This window comes from Lepisosteus oculatus, chromosome 25 (genome assembly GCF_040954835.1).
Source record: "Lepisosteus oculatus isolate fLepOcu1 chromosome 25, fLepOcu1.hap2, whole genome shotgun sequence".
Taxonomy (NCBI): Eukaryota; Metazoa; Chordata; class Actinopteri; order Semionotiformes; family Lepisosteidae; genus Lepisosteus; species Lepisosteus oculatus.
Window position 1 is genome coordinate 9641995 of NC_090720.1, and position 13721 is coordinate 9655715.

Sequence of the window (13721 nt, forward strand, 5' to 3'; positions counted from 1 at the left end):
CGAGCATGCGCCCTGGCCGCCTCTGCCCCGTAATGTGGGCCAGGCTTTCCGCTGTTGTGTAACATGGAGGTACACGTGAGGAAATCGAGATAGTGGCGACGAGTCCAACAAGGAGGGGGGACACGCCCCCGTCACGGCCCACCGGCCAATCACATCCGAGGAGGCGGACGCGAGTGCCCAATCCGGGGAGAGGGGGCGTGGCCCGGGAGGCCCGCACTCACGTTGCGCTGATGTCGGCGTCCAGCTCCCGGCTGTGGGGAAGGAGGCGAGCGTCGGGGAAATTAGGGCAACGGGAGGACTCGCAGCAATGGACTGTTTGTGAGACCTGCACACCTGTTCACCTCGGTCCGCGGCCCCGGCACGTCCCTGAATCGGGTGCCTGGGGCAGAAAACCCGCGGCGTCTGAAGACGAGGAGCGCGGGTTACCGTGTCACCAGTACGCGTGTGTCCCAGCGGTTAGCCTGCTGAAGAGGTAATGACGCGCCTGCAACACTGGTGTCCGGGGCAGCTGTTCAGACGGAGCGAGTGTGGCCGTGTAAGTGCGGGCGAGGGTCGTCCTGACTTCAGGCCTGTTCGCCGAGTGAGTTCTGCTCTGTTCCCGGCGCTTCCCGGCATTTCCACGCCTGGGAGTTTCCCGGCGGGTCGTCAGGCAGGGGTCTTGCCCGTGAGCTGCGCAGGTGGTGTTCACAGTGTGGGGGAAAACACGCCAGGCCCCTCGCAACGTGAGTGCTGCTGCTGTGTTATCGGATTAACAAAGGGGGTAGCTAGGAAAAGGTATTAACCGGGACCTCGGGCGAATAGGGCAGCGACATGTAGCCCCACGCCGGTTTAGCTAATGACTGACCCGTGGGTCCCGAGGGCGCTGTGGGAGTCCGACTCCGGACCGTCTGCTGCTTCGTTAATCAAGTCTCATTAGGCGGGGGTGTGAGACTCCTGGAGGGCCCTGGATGTCGCCCGCTGGTCCGCTCTCTGTTCCACTGAGCTCTCATAGGTTTCTTAATAATGATAATATACCGAGGCTTTTCGTCCGCATGGAGTCTCGGACTGAGTTACATCCACAGCAGGGCACTGTATTGCTGTAACCTGGCTGAAGTGCCTCGTTTACTGGGGCGATGACATCGCCTCGCTTGGGTTTGAACCCACACCCTTCCAGCCCTCATCCCCAGTCCTGACCGGTCCTCCACACTGCTGTCCTAATGAACATTTCCGTGGAGTTTATAACGAAGGCGCGGGAGGGGTGCCAACAGCCAAGTTTAATCAGCCTCAGCTGTCGGTGATTCAGAATCATTCCCGATGTTGTTTCCTCACCTTAATAAAAAAAAAAGGTGAGAACTGGCCATAAACTCCTTCACTACCTCACACACGCCTCCTGCGTCCCCCCTCTGCAGCTGCCCCTGGGTCACCCCTCACTCTGCAGGGGGTCCCAGCCCCCTCGTCCTCTGGCCAGGAGGCCAGCCCCCAGCCGAGCGGCTGAAGCCGAATTTTATTGTGACTAAAACGCTCCATAAGCCTTTCAGGAAGCTCAGTTCTTGGGTGGTGTTATTCCTGGTGAATGCCCGGGCTCCGAGGTGTTTTGTAGGCAGCAGGATCTTGAATGAAGAGGATGTCGGGAGTAATCCTTTCCAGGTGCAGGGAAATAATGAGATCGGTTGTTTAACTGACCACTCGCGTTGGAGCAAAAACTAGACGCCATGAACTGACTCGAACCGAGGGTTATTCCCTCAGAAAAGTATGATTTTGGACGTCAGCTGTCCTTACAAACCCCGGTCTACAGGTAGACCAACAGAACTGCCTCACTAGTCTGGACTCCCAGGCAGGCAGTCTCCAGGTGGAGGGCGCCCTCTGCTGGTAGGTGGATTTGAGGCTGGCTCATCTCTGGCTGGCTGTGCTCGCATGCTCTTTGTGGGGAGTATCTCCCCCTGACGGCATCTTTTCCAGTCGGTTAGCTGACAGACATTGACTTTTACACACAGCGACACCAGTCAGCCAGCCCGCTGGTTTTAACCAAACTCACAGTCCGCGCTGTGGATCCAGGTTTTGCTCTGACCACGTTGATCAATCGATTCAATTCATTTTATTCATCACTGCTGCACGTGAGCGTGTTTGTACGTGCAGCGGTAGCTGATTTTCAGAGCTAAAATCCAGGTGACACCAAGCTAAGCGTTTTCCAGAAAGTGAATTTCAGTGAAGTGTTTTTTTTTTATATTTTCATCTCTGTGCATCTCTTCCAGACTTTACACATTTTAATTGTTAACATTTAGCTTCAGACAAGGAGGGAGCTCATTTCCTTCAGGAGCAGAAAGCACGAGCCTGGGGTATCCTGATTAAATACACTGTGTCTACTTCAGTAAATATATCGCAGGAGCTCCAAACTGGTTATGTCCAGTTCCCAGGGAATGGGATCTGCTTGTTTTGTACTCTGCGGCATCCTTTCTGCACTACCTTAGAAAACAGGCTTACAGTATTTGCAGTTCCTCCACTGGGCAGAGGGTTACGGCTATAAATAATAGACTGGATTTAAACAAAGCCCCAGGCTTCGCTGCCCTTGAGTTTGAATTAGCCTGCCGCCTGTGCTTAAAAGTGTTGTGCTTTGAGCGCACAGTGGAAATAGCCCCCGCACTGCTTAAGGACAGTGCATTGAAGTCAGCAGTGCCTAGTGCGTTCCAGTACCTGTGCAGGAGTGACAGCGAGCAAGCACTCTGCGTTTCAGACAGAGCTGCGGTACAGTCCGCGCGGACGTGACGTACATGGAAGGAAGCCTTCCTGCACACTGGAACAGGAAGATAACTCTTGGTGCTAAGATTAAGACGCTAAAGGGGGGAGAAAATGTGCAGACAGCAGAACAGCGAGTGAAACTCCAAGTGCTTGGCTTACCTGAAGAGTTTGTTTTCAAAGGAGCAGTTATTGCAGTCAGTGTGCCTTGCTTGCCTTTAAGCCTTCCTGTAAGTGTGCTCATTTCCCTGCAGGGGCTGCTCGTTATTCCTGTACTAGTGAACGTGCTTCCTTGAGACGCTGCTTCACAAGGGGGGACTGCAGGAAGGTGAAGGAGAAACACTGGAAACGCTGATCCTCCTGGGCCCCGTGGTTCTGAAGTATTCATTTGGTGCCCCATCCCTCCCTGTGCGCCTGGCAGGGTTGCCTGCCGTGGAGGGTGTGAGGGATTGAGTTGCTTGTTCCGCCAATCCCAGCAGGAAGCTGAGGTTGTAATCTGGGGATGGGAGGTGATGGAAGTCTTTGCATGGCTGAGTTGAGGAAGAAAGAGAGTTGGTTGCCACTAGGTGAGTTCTTTCCCTGGGATTCCTGGGATTTCACATATGACCTGGGATATAAAAAAGGTTACCGGTGAGAGCCAGTCCAGCCCTTTCAGTACAGCCTTGGGGAAACACAGGCCTGCTCTGCATTCAGGACAGCTGTGCGACTCATTTATATCCCGTTCCCACTGCCGTGTGTGTCACCACCTGCGGGAGAGCAGTCCAGAAGCCGTAATGAACCAAGGATCACGCAAAACCACAAGGGATCGAAGCTGGGCAGAAGAGTGGAAAAACCACGTGTTCAGCGGATGCACAAGATCTTTCCTAGGCCACACGGTGTAGGATAAGAGAGTCAGGGTCACAGCGCTTCCCAGGTATCTGTGAAGTGTCTGTGAAGGACCAGGAGCAGCCAGCTGGTCGCCTGGGGTGTGCAGTCTGTGGAACTGCGTCCGGCGCGCATGTGCTGTGCGGAGCCAACACAGCCCGTCCAGGGGGCCATCAGGGTGCTGGACCTGGATGGTAAAAGCGCCATTTGGTCAGTCGAGGTCGGCTTCCTCTGCCCATGATCCGCACTTCATTATAGGCTGGGCCAGGGGATCTCAGGGTCCCAGGATCTCAGGGTCTGGAATAAACCATGGCTCTGGGTTTTCTAGACAGGCCTGCTTGGCCAGATTCTCAGCTCCCGGTTTGAATGTATATATCAGATTTCAGAAACCGTAGTCTGCGAGACCTGTTGAGAAAATTCTCATCAGTTAAAACGTTTGATAATATCAGGGAGAAGTATTCCAAGAAGCTGAGAACTGCCACTAGTTCTCACGCCTTAAGATTTTCATATTTAACACCGGTTAATTTCCGTGAAGGCAGCGTGATCAAAGGCATTGTATTTTAATTACGGGGAAAACAACCTTTTGCTCTGGCCTGAATGTGGCTGTCAAGCTTTAAATATGAATGAACAGTATCTAAGTTGCAAAAAGCGTGCATGCTGTATGTCAGTCTGTCACTGCCCACGGTTTCAGAGCGTTAGCTAGTGGCTCATGTGAAGTTAGATGTAGAGGAAGTGTTGCACTGATGCACAAGGCTTTTTAAGTCCCAGAAAACAATTCATACCGTAACTTGGGGAAAGGAGCTTGATCTTGCTTATTGTTTAAACCCTCACACTCTCTTACACGGCCCTGTTTTAGAGGAGCAGCATGGATCATGCGCCTGCAGCTCCAGCCAGACTTTACACACCCTGAGCAGTTTTGTTTGATTAGTAAATGGATCATTCTGTATTTGGATGCCATTAGATGCCAAGCTGGCACTGGTGCCAAAAGAAATTCCTGGTAAGGATCACTGGCCGTTGAAAGCTAAGACTGTTCTGTTTCATCATTTCTGGCTCTTGACTGGAAGTGCAAAACAAACGCGGAGTTATAGGTTGAAACTTAAAAAGAGAGGGGCATCTCACCCAGAGATATTCTCACGCTGTTAGAAAGTCTCTGCTAGGAGAGCTGCAAAGCTGCTTGTTATCTGCTGCCTCCCAGTACCGGCGCTAATCAGACACCTCTGCCCCCAGCTGAGGTCTGTCCTTCCTGGTTGGCAGGCTGCCTTGGCTAAAAAGACGTCACTGTCTCCCAGTGTGCCAGCCGTGTGTGGCACTCCAGATATTCTGCTGTAGCCGCCAGCTGGGATAAAACTCTGAAGTTTCTTGGGCAGAAAGTCAACAGATGATTGCAGATGGATGCATTCTGTAGGTCAAGTGCTTAAGAGAAAGCTACAGCTTTGGCTTTGATCCCTATTAAAGTGTATTATTTTGGAATTAGTACTCTAGTCCTGGCTGTTATTAAGCAGTTTACAGTGCTGATTAAACTGCCCCCACAGTGTCCTATTTTCAGGTTCTTGCCTAAGGCTATTGTGTTAGTTGGGTAAAAGTAATGAATTACTCCCACAGAATACGGCTCACCTATAGGTACCCTTTCATCAGCAGGATTTTATTAGGAAGCTCTTTAAAAGCTCAAAAAGTAAAGCAAAGATCCAGAGATCAGAGGTTGTGTTATGTAACGTTTTGGAGAGGCAGGGCTCTTCTCTGCATGTGGAAATGAGCCCTCCAATCGCCGAGCAGACGGAGCACAAGGCACATGGGCCAGCTGCTGCGCGGGTCCTGCACAGCGAACCCTGTAAAAGACTCGATCTCTCTACACCACAATCCTGGGGAAGCTGGTGGGGGGGTAGGGTACCCCGCTCTTTCAGTAGTGTGGCTTGGGGGTTCATGTCAAAGAGGGGAGTTGAGTCCTCCTCACGTCTTGGGACGTAAATATTTTTCCATCTCTGTTCTTGTGTTTGCATGCATGTGCCATGGCTCCTCAGTCCTCACACGTTTCAGAAGTGATCCTGGAAATGCACACCAAATGCACTCTCTGTCTGGGGAGACAGCCTGGGCTGCAGGAGCTGTAATGCTATAGCTGTCACAAGCTGTCGTTGGAAGTACAGTACATGCTTTTTAAAGTGTAAATTTGAGTACATTTCAAAACTGAATGAGGATACCATTTGAAAGCAGGCCCTGCTCTGATTGTACCTGCCTATTATGATATTTTCTACATGTTTTTCAAAAAGTCGGTAGTTGAAGTGAAATTTCTTTTGTGGTTAAGTTATATTTTATGAACTACTATAAAATGTTTTTTTACCATAGAGGAAAGCATATTAATCCTATTAAAACAGTTTTTATTTTTGGACCTAAAATTGAAGTGTTTCTGTTTCTGATAGTTTCTTTCTTTTAATAAGCACTTGTACATGTAATGGTTTGTCCGTTGGGGGGAAAAATAGCTCAGACTCTTTGTTGTAAAAGACGACAACAAAAGACTCAAGAATGAAAAAGACCTCACGGAGAAAACAATTCAGATGGTTTTGTTTTTCTGTTCAGTTAATAATCCCAAATAACAAGAATGCCATTGAGGTGTCTCATGCTGGTGTGCAGCACAACCAGTCCGGCTCATTTGCAGTGGCCCTTGTCACCTGAGGCAGCATGCCAGCTCGGTTTCGAGTCTCTTGGTCTGGAGCGGTAGCTCCCTGGTGTCGTGTCTTGGAGTGGCTCTCAGGAGGTCCCTGTTCTGCTCCTCCAGCAGACAGCGGCGTCAGTGCCTTTCCTCCCAGAGCCTTACATTGGGTTTTCTTTCGTCCTACAGGAGAGATTTTGCACTCCGACTGAATGGGAAGCTGTTTCCTGCAGAGGACACCTCAGCTTTGGGAGCAATGATGGGAAGACCGAGCACAGTGTGTGGAAGACCCTGCTTGAACAGCACGGCAATGGTGTAACGGACACGGTGAATTTTTAAGAGAGTCCCGTTGGCTTTGGGTACAAGTAACGCACCCGTTTGTTTTTGAGGGGTTTCACCACCAAGATTGGAGCCCCTGCCCGGCAGGAGATGGCTGCGTTCCCTTTTACATTCTCTGACCCTTGTTCCCAAAGACACGGCTGAAAGAAAAGAAGAAGAACATTTTATCTTGCAATCGAAGGTGTGGTTTGAGCTCGGGGGGCTCGGCTTCCTGTCCAAGGAGAAGAGGGGCTCGGCTTCCTGTCCAAGGAGAGAGAGGGGCTCGGCTTCCTGTCCAAGGAGAGAGAGGGGCTCGGCTTCCTGTCCAAGGAGAAGAGGGGCTCGGCTTCCTGTCCAAGGAGAGAGAGGGGCTCGGCTTCCTGTCCAAGGAGAGAGAGGGGCTCGGCTTCTCGGTGGGGTGGAGATGCCCAGGAGCAGCCTGTCCCGTGAGGCCGAAGAGAAGGAGGGAGCGTCGTCCTGGGAGTCCAGGGGCGTGACGGGGGGCGACGAGGAAGGGGAGGCAGGCGGAGCCCAGGGAGGAGGAGGAGGAGGAGGAAGAGGGAGCAGCAGCAGCAGCAGCAGCAGCAGCGAGAAGAGTCCGGGCAGGTTCTCGCACGGCGGGCCGGCCCAGGAAGACGTGGAGATGAACAGCAGGAGCGCCGTGGAGCCGGCCGACGGCGCCCCCCCCTCCACGGACAGCGCCAAGAGGTACCAGCGGCCGCCGTCGCCATGGCGCCAGCGCCGGTGGCAGCCAGACAGCCAGGGCACACAACACGGCACAACAGCAGCCTGATCCACCTCGGGCAGCGACCCCTGGAGGTTTACTGTCGGATTTGCTGCACGCGTGGCTGTGGAAATGAGACTCTACTCCTTAAAGTAACACCGACTGAAATGTCTCAGTCCTGCTGCTGGCTGCTGTGCAGGGGCTTTCATCTTTGTAAACCAGAAACGGGTCAAGCTGCTGTTTGCGAGAGGTTACACATCCATGCGCACACTTGGTTCTGGCAACAGTACGACGGTCTCAGTAGCAGACATTGACATGCCGTTGTAATTGGGCTTTCAGGTAGCAGAAACTCGCGGAGAGATGGCTTTGACTTCACTCCTCTCTTCACCTCTCTTGACTTCACACCGCTTGAGTGTCACTCCTGCTTCTCTCCTGCTCCTGCCTCCTCTTCCTTCCGGCCTCTGATCTCCCACGCTGTATCTGCTGCTGGTTTCCCCGCCCCCTCCCCCCACCCCCCCTGAAGGCTCAACAGCTGGAACTGTTTCTTTTCTTCTCTTTTCAGCATGGAATAAAACTTTATTTGTTCCATCGCAGGCTACGCATCCTGACACAGCTCCCTACTTGCACTACGGAAACATTTGTATTCTAGCCCTTGACAAATTCTGAGCCATCCGGTATAGCAAGGTACTTATCTTTCAGCACAAATCACTAACACAACTCTCATTCACTAGTAAAGCACTGTATCATTTTCTTTTCATCCAAGATAGAGGGATACTAACTTACACCAGCTGTGTGTCCAGCACTCTGTCCTGTCTCACTCGGAACCTGGGGAATGGGATCCCCGTTTCCCGTCGTCCGTATGCACGTAACCCTCCCTTTCCCCGCCATGGGATGTGGGAACGTTGCAGTGCGTGTCGGTGCGCTCTCCTGCCTGCGTGCGGTTTCCCGGCGGAGGATCCGGGGGGGGGGGGCGTGATTGACGGGTGTGCGTTCCAATGCAGCGACGTGCCGGAGCGGGGGCGGGACCAGGCGCACCGGGAGATGATGCAGACGGTGCAGGAGATGAAGAAGAGGCTGCCCTCCGAGAGGCGGGGCCACCGCAAGGCCAGCACGGTGGAGGCCCTCAACTACGCCCTCAACTGCGTCAAACAAGTGCAGGGTGCGCCCAGCCGGGGGAGGACGGGGGGGGACAGGACCGGGGTTTCAGGGTGGACGTGGGGCCAATGTGATGTAGCATGGCGCTCTTTTAAAAGGCACTGTTGTAGTGACGTGGGCTGCTGGGCAATAGTCTGCTGGTAGAGCTGTACGAGTCGTACTGAGGGATGTGAGATGAACTGTAGTAATAGTCATTTTGTAGTGAACTCTGGTTCACTCGTACTATAGTGAGCGTACTATAGTACTACAGTGGGTTATACTATACTACTACTAATTAGATAATTAGCAAAGTAGAGTTCAAGAGAGCTTGTGCTGAAACAGTACAATCTCCTCATTAGATCAGTGATAGAATACTGTATGCAGTTCTGGCCTGCATTTTATAAAACAAGAGCAGCATGACTCAATTCAGAGCTTAAGGAGATTAATTATGGGGATAAATTGAGGAACCCATCTTCTGTAAAAGATATCTCAGAGGAAATCATTCAAAGGGAATGCACAGGGGTGATGGTAGTAGGTATGAAAGTTAAAATCGGTGATGAATACAAAAGAACACGACTGGAAACTTTGTTTAAAACTAATTTTGCAGTGATATTAAAAAGCAGTTTTTTACAAAAGACTATCAAGGATGATTGTGGATTGTGTTACTGGGGAACACCGAGGAAGAGATGCAGCAAATGAGAGATGAAAAGAGAATAATTTTGAGCACAAGGCATCGGTATGCACTAACAGGCTGATACTGTGTTCTCGTCATTGACTTAGTTTATGTTCTTCAAAAAAAGACTAGTCAAAGAAGATTAAATTTAAGCCAAAGGTTTAAGCAGGCCCTGTTTAGAAAAGACTGGTTCAGTCCGTTTGAAGCTTTTTACTTGTCAGCCCACCCATTGAAAGGTGGAGCTGTAGTAAAGAGTTGTTTTGCAATATACTGTTATGCTTAACAGATGCCGGATTCATATTAATTTCTTCTTTCTCTCCTACACCTCCTGCAGCTAACAGTGAGTACTACAAGCTGCTTATGAGTAATGGTGTGGTCTTACGGCACGACGCCACTGCCTGCAACCTGGAGGAGCTGGAATCCATCACCTCTGAGCACACCCTCAAAAACACGGTACATCACCCCCGAGCACACCCTCAAAAACACGGTACATCACCCCCGAGCACACCCTCAAAAACACGGTACATCACCCCCGAGCACACCCTCAAAAACACGGTACATCACTGCTAGTATACTACAGGATAGATCTCTGGGCAGGGAAGGTGATGGAAGTCTGTCTGATCCTCTCCTTGTGTTCCACTGAGAATCTATTGATTTGATTGGGGGGGGTTATTGGCATTGTGGCCACAGAGTTCACAGATACTCACTATGGAGAAGTCATGGTATTGGGTGACACCGTGGTGCATTGGTTAACATTGCTGCTTCACAGCGCAGGGGCCCTGAGTTCCCCCCTTGTTGGTGTGGTTTTCCTCTGGCAGCTCCACTGTCTTCCCACAGTCTAAAGACATCCTGGCAGGTTAACTGACTTCTGGGAATGCTGGCCCTGGTGTGAATGGGGTGTGTCTGCCTTGCAATGGACTGGTGTCCCGTCCAGGATGTACCCTGCTTTGCGCCTGTTGCATGCTGGGATAGGCTCCGGCTGCCCCGCGACCCTGAATTGGATAAAAGTGGATATGGAATGGACGGATGGAAGTCACTGTTTTTACAGTGTACTGATCGGCTCCGTCTGTGTTGCAGGACACGTTCGTGGCGGTCTTCTCCCTGGCCAGCGGCCGGATCGTCTACATCTCGGAGCAGGCGTCCAGCATCCTCAACTCCAAGAGGAAGTTCCTGGATTCGGCCAAGTTCGTGGAGCTGCTGTACCACCAGGACATCAACATCTTCTACTCCCACACCGCCCAGCCCCACCTGCCACCCTGGAACATGGGCACCGACAGCGGTGAGGTGGGGGGAGCGGGGCGCAGCGCGGCACCCCTTTCCAGACGCGCGGTCTCGCATGTGCTCACCCACACAGGCATGAGCATCAGCGTGCAACAGGGACATACACCTGCACACGGCTCCAAGCCAGGGGGTTAAGACACTCGTATTGCACAGCCATTTGATCATTTCTTGGGTGTCGAAGCTACACAGTGTTATACAATAGGAGATTTTCTGCTTCTTACTTGTATTAAAGTTTAGTCCGATAGAAGCATTATCTTGAAAAGCATTAAAGGGCTGCAACATCGATGCTGGGCAAAGACTTGAACCAATTCTTTACTGGGGTTTAGGTTTTTTGTACCTTCAAGGTTATGAAATAATGCAAATTCTTTATCAGCACAGTGTACAAGATCCTACTTGTAAAACACAAGGGCTTCACACCCCTGGGTGTAGTAAGGGTATCGAGATATGTTGACTGTCAGGAGATGGTGTGTTGGGATTCCTTAACTGGCGTTATATTAAACTGATATTAGACAAAGGTGTGTAAGGAAATGTGTGGGGATGAATCTTGTGAAACGTATTGAAACAGCAGTAGTATGGTGTTTTTTAAACTACATTTATGGAAGAATTTGGATGAAAAATGGATGAAAGGATAGATTTTAAGCAACATTTGATAAGCAAGGTACTCCACGGAGTCATGTGTTCTTGTAGGCTTCAGTTGTCAAGCAAATTGCTGTTTGTATTGCGGAGCTCTGGAAAATCTTTAATTCTTTTCCTGTGCTCTGCAGCTGCGATCCTGTTCGAGTGCGCCCGGGTCAGGTCCTTCTTCTGCAGAATCAGGTCAGCCCGAGAACGGTCCTTCTGTTTTAGTCGTCACTTTTTTCATTCATTTGAAGCTCTTAGCCTTGAAACTTTACAGAAAATGAGACCGCTGCTCTGTAATGTTTATCAGTCCGATGTAATGATATCATCGGTAGAAATAAAATGAGGAATCTTGAGACGTATGACTAAGAATATTTTGCCCAGGAGGCAGCTTTCAAAGAATTTTCTTTGTGCGAGCCAGAGATTAGCAAACAACCAGTCTGGTCTGCTTTTGAAGATAGCAGAATAGTTAACAGGCACGAACTGTTCACCCCAAGATGATTTTAGTTTCCACAGGGGGATAAAAAGTGTTTTTTAGTGCTGTGTATAAGATAATTTTTTGTATTTTTTAATAAGATGAGAAAACTTGTGGATATGTTTTTATAAAAAGAACCAGTGCTTGATGTAAGGGGGATTTAAATTTTTTTATTTGTTTTTAAGAGTGCAAAGAACCCTTCCCCATTTTACAATAAGCAAGTTTATAAATATTTTCTTATTTCCCATTAAAAAGGGGGTCGATGTCTCTTGTCACCCGTGTTATAAGAAGCTCACTGGCTGCTGGTCTCTGGTGGTTAGTGTGCTCTGTGATCAGAAAGACACCACACGGTCTTGAGAAACTGCCTCGTGGGAATGACTGGGCTTTCCTCCCGGGTGTCTGCTAGGGCCGGCAAGGACCGGGAGGGGGAGATGCGCTACAGCCCTTTCCGCATCACTCCGTACCTCCTGAAAGTGAAGGGGACGGGCGGGGGGGAGAGCCAGCCCTGCTGCCTGGCGCTGGCCGAGAGGATCCACTCGGGGTATGAAGGTACGGCGCGGGGCTCGGCGGGATGCTCTGTGTAAAGGGATCAGGCCCCCCGCCCCTTGCAGAACTCAAGTCTTTTATTCTGGAGCAACAATAACTGAAGGCTGTCACGTTTTACTGCCCCCTTAGATGTGGGAGACAAAACCTGGGTGGTATCTATGTGCTACATTTTGTGAATGTAGATCTCGTGAAGATATTGGAAAAACGTGTCTGAAATTGCTCTGTCCTAGGGCAGCCCTGTCCCTAGTGTTCTCTGACATAGGACAGCAGGCTTCTCCTGCTGCGTTACGCTGCGGAAGGTGACGTATTTCTGTTTGTGTTGGCCCGTGCTCCCTTCCCGCCAGCTCCGCGGATCCCCCTGGACAAGCGGATCTTCACCACCACGCACTCTCCCGGGTGCGTCTTCATGGAGGTGGATGACCGGTACGTGCAGAGGGGAACGGGGGAACGCCACTTCCTTCTGTCTCCGTGATTTTTGCTGGGGTGGGGGGGGGGGGGAGGATGATTTTCCACCTTGGGGAAAAAAAAAGGGGGAAATGGTAAGACCTCTATGCATGTGGTGAATTGGTGTCCTGCCTTGTGTCCTGTGAGGGACTGGTGTCCTGTCCAGGGTGTGTCCTGCCTTGTGTCCTGTCCAGGGTGTGTCCTGCCTTGTGTCCTGTCCAGGGTGTGTCCTGCCTTGTGTCCTGTGAGGGACTGGTGTCCTGTCCAGGGTGTGGTCCTGCCTTGTGTCCTGTGAGGGGCTGGTGTCCTGTCCAGGGTGTGTCCTGCCTTGTGTCCTGTCCAGGGTGTGGTCCTGCCTTGTGTCCTGTGAGGGACTGGTGTCCTGTCCAGGGTGTGTCCTGTTGTGTCCTGTGAGGGACTGGTGTCCTGTCCAGGGTGTGGTCCTGCCTTGTACCTTATGTCTGCAGTATAAGGTTCTGGTTAAACATGATCTTCCAAAGCATGAAGTAGCTATGGATGTTAAAGTGGCAGACTGCAACTGTACGAGGTGGATATTTATACTGCAAGTGTCTGATTCAGCCTGTCCTCTAAAAATCAGTTCTACCTTTGGCCATCATCATTGTCCATCATAAGTGCTCAAGAGGAAATGGCATTTTGAGTACAATGTCTGCCAGCAGGAGGAGTAAGAGGTGGTGTTCTTGAGAAGGGTACAGTATTAGTATTTCCAAAGACAAAACTTCAGTTACCAGAAAAACAGGTGATTCAAGGGAAAACTGTGATTCAAGTAATGTTTTTCACTATTGGCTGTAGCGCTGGCTTTGTGTGGAGTGTGAGACTGTATTGTTGTGTTGGCAGTGCTGTTCCCCTTCTTGGGTACCTTCCTCAGGACCTGATTGGCACCTCAGTCCTCGCCTGCCTGCATCCTGAAGACCGCCCACTCATGCTGGCCATGCACCGCAAAAGTACGTCTGATCGTTGGGTTTCCTTGTGAACGCCACCTGCTGAGGCAAAGGGTACAGCTGGCACCATACTGTATACCGCTCTGGAATTGGTCACATTTGCCCAAAGCAGAGTTTTGGGGTTTTGTTATGATGCTGTGGTCAGTTTGTGAAACTAGCTATCTTTGGCTACATGTTTGTCAGTGCCCTCATCTGTTCTTTATGTAACAAGGTTAGTGTTGAGTTTTTTTTAATCCAGTTTTTATTTGGAGTTATGGTGTTCAAAAGCAATGCACAGCTTGAGAAACACATCTGTAAGATGACACTAGAAATTTTGCATTTTTAAAACT

At 50.6% G+C, this 13721-nt stretch overlaps 1 protein-coding gene and 1 long non-coding RNA gene across 14 annotated transcripts in view; one reads left to right on the plus strand and one right to left on the minus strand.

Moving 5' to 3' along the window:
- per3 (period circadian clock 3) overlaps nucleotides 1-13721 on the plus strand; it is a 27311-nt gene continuing 13590 nt past the window's right edge. Inside the window, exons 1-10 of one of the 7 annotated variants that reach the window (XM_069183801.1) lie at nucleotides 1-472; nucleotides 2967-3040; nucleotides 6410-7246; nucleotides 8264-8421; nucleotides 9404-9522; nucleotides 10147-10348; nucleotides 11115-11166; nucleotides 11850-11992; nucleotides 12334-12412; nucleotides 13289-13395. In XM_069183801.1, the coding sequence (XP_069039902.1) occupies nucleotides 6963-7246; nucleotides 8264-8421; nucleotides 9404-9522; nucleotides 10147-10348; nucleotides 11115-11166; nucleotides 11850-11992; nucleotides 12334-12412; nucleotides 13289-13395 (1144 nt within the window). In that variant the 5' untranslated portion in view covers nucleotides 1-472; nucleotides 2967-3040; nucleotides 6410-6962. The other 6 variants (XM_069183800.1, XM_069183799.1, XM_069183803.1 and 3 more) reach the window with 6 other exon arrangements.
- LOC138225054 (uncharacterized) overlaps nucleotides 12406-13721 on the minus strand; it is a 23860-nt gene continuing 22544 nt past the window's right edge. For 5 of the 7 annotated variants that reach the window (XR_011183613.1, XR_011183609.1, XR_011183612.1 and 2 more), the window contains 2 exons: nucleotides 13311-13431; nucleotides 12406-12502 (listed from right to left, as the gene is read on the minus strand). This is a non-coding gene — a long non-coding RNA (uncharacterized lncRNA). Of the gene's footprint in view, nucleotides 12503-12645; nucleotides 12895-13310; nucleotides 13435-13721 lie in introns of those variants that run through there. The other 2 variants (XR_011183610.1, XR_011183611.1) reach the window with 2 other exon arrangements.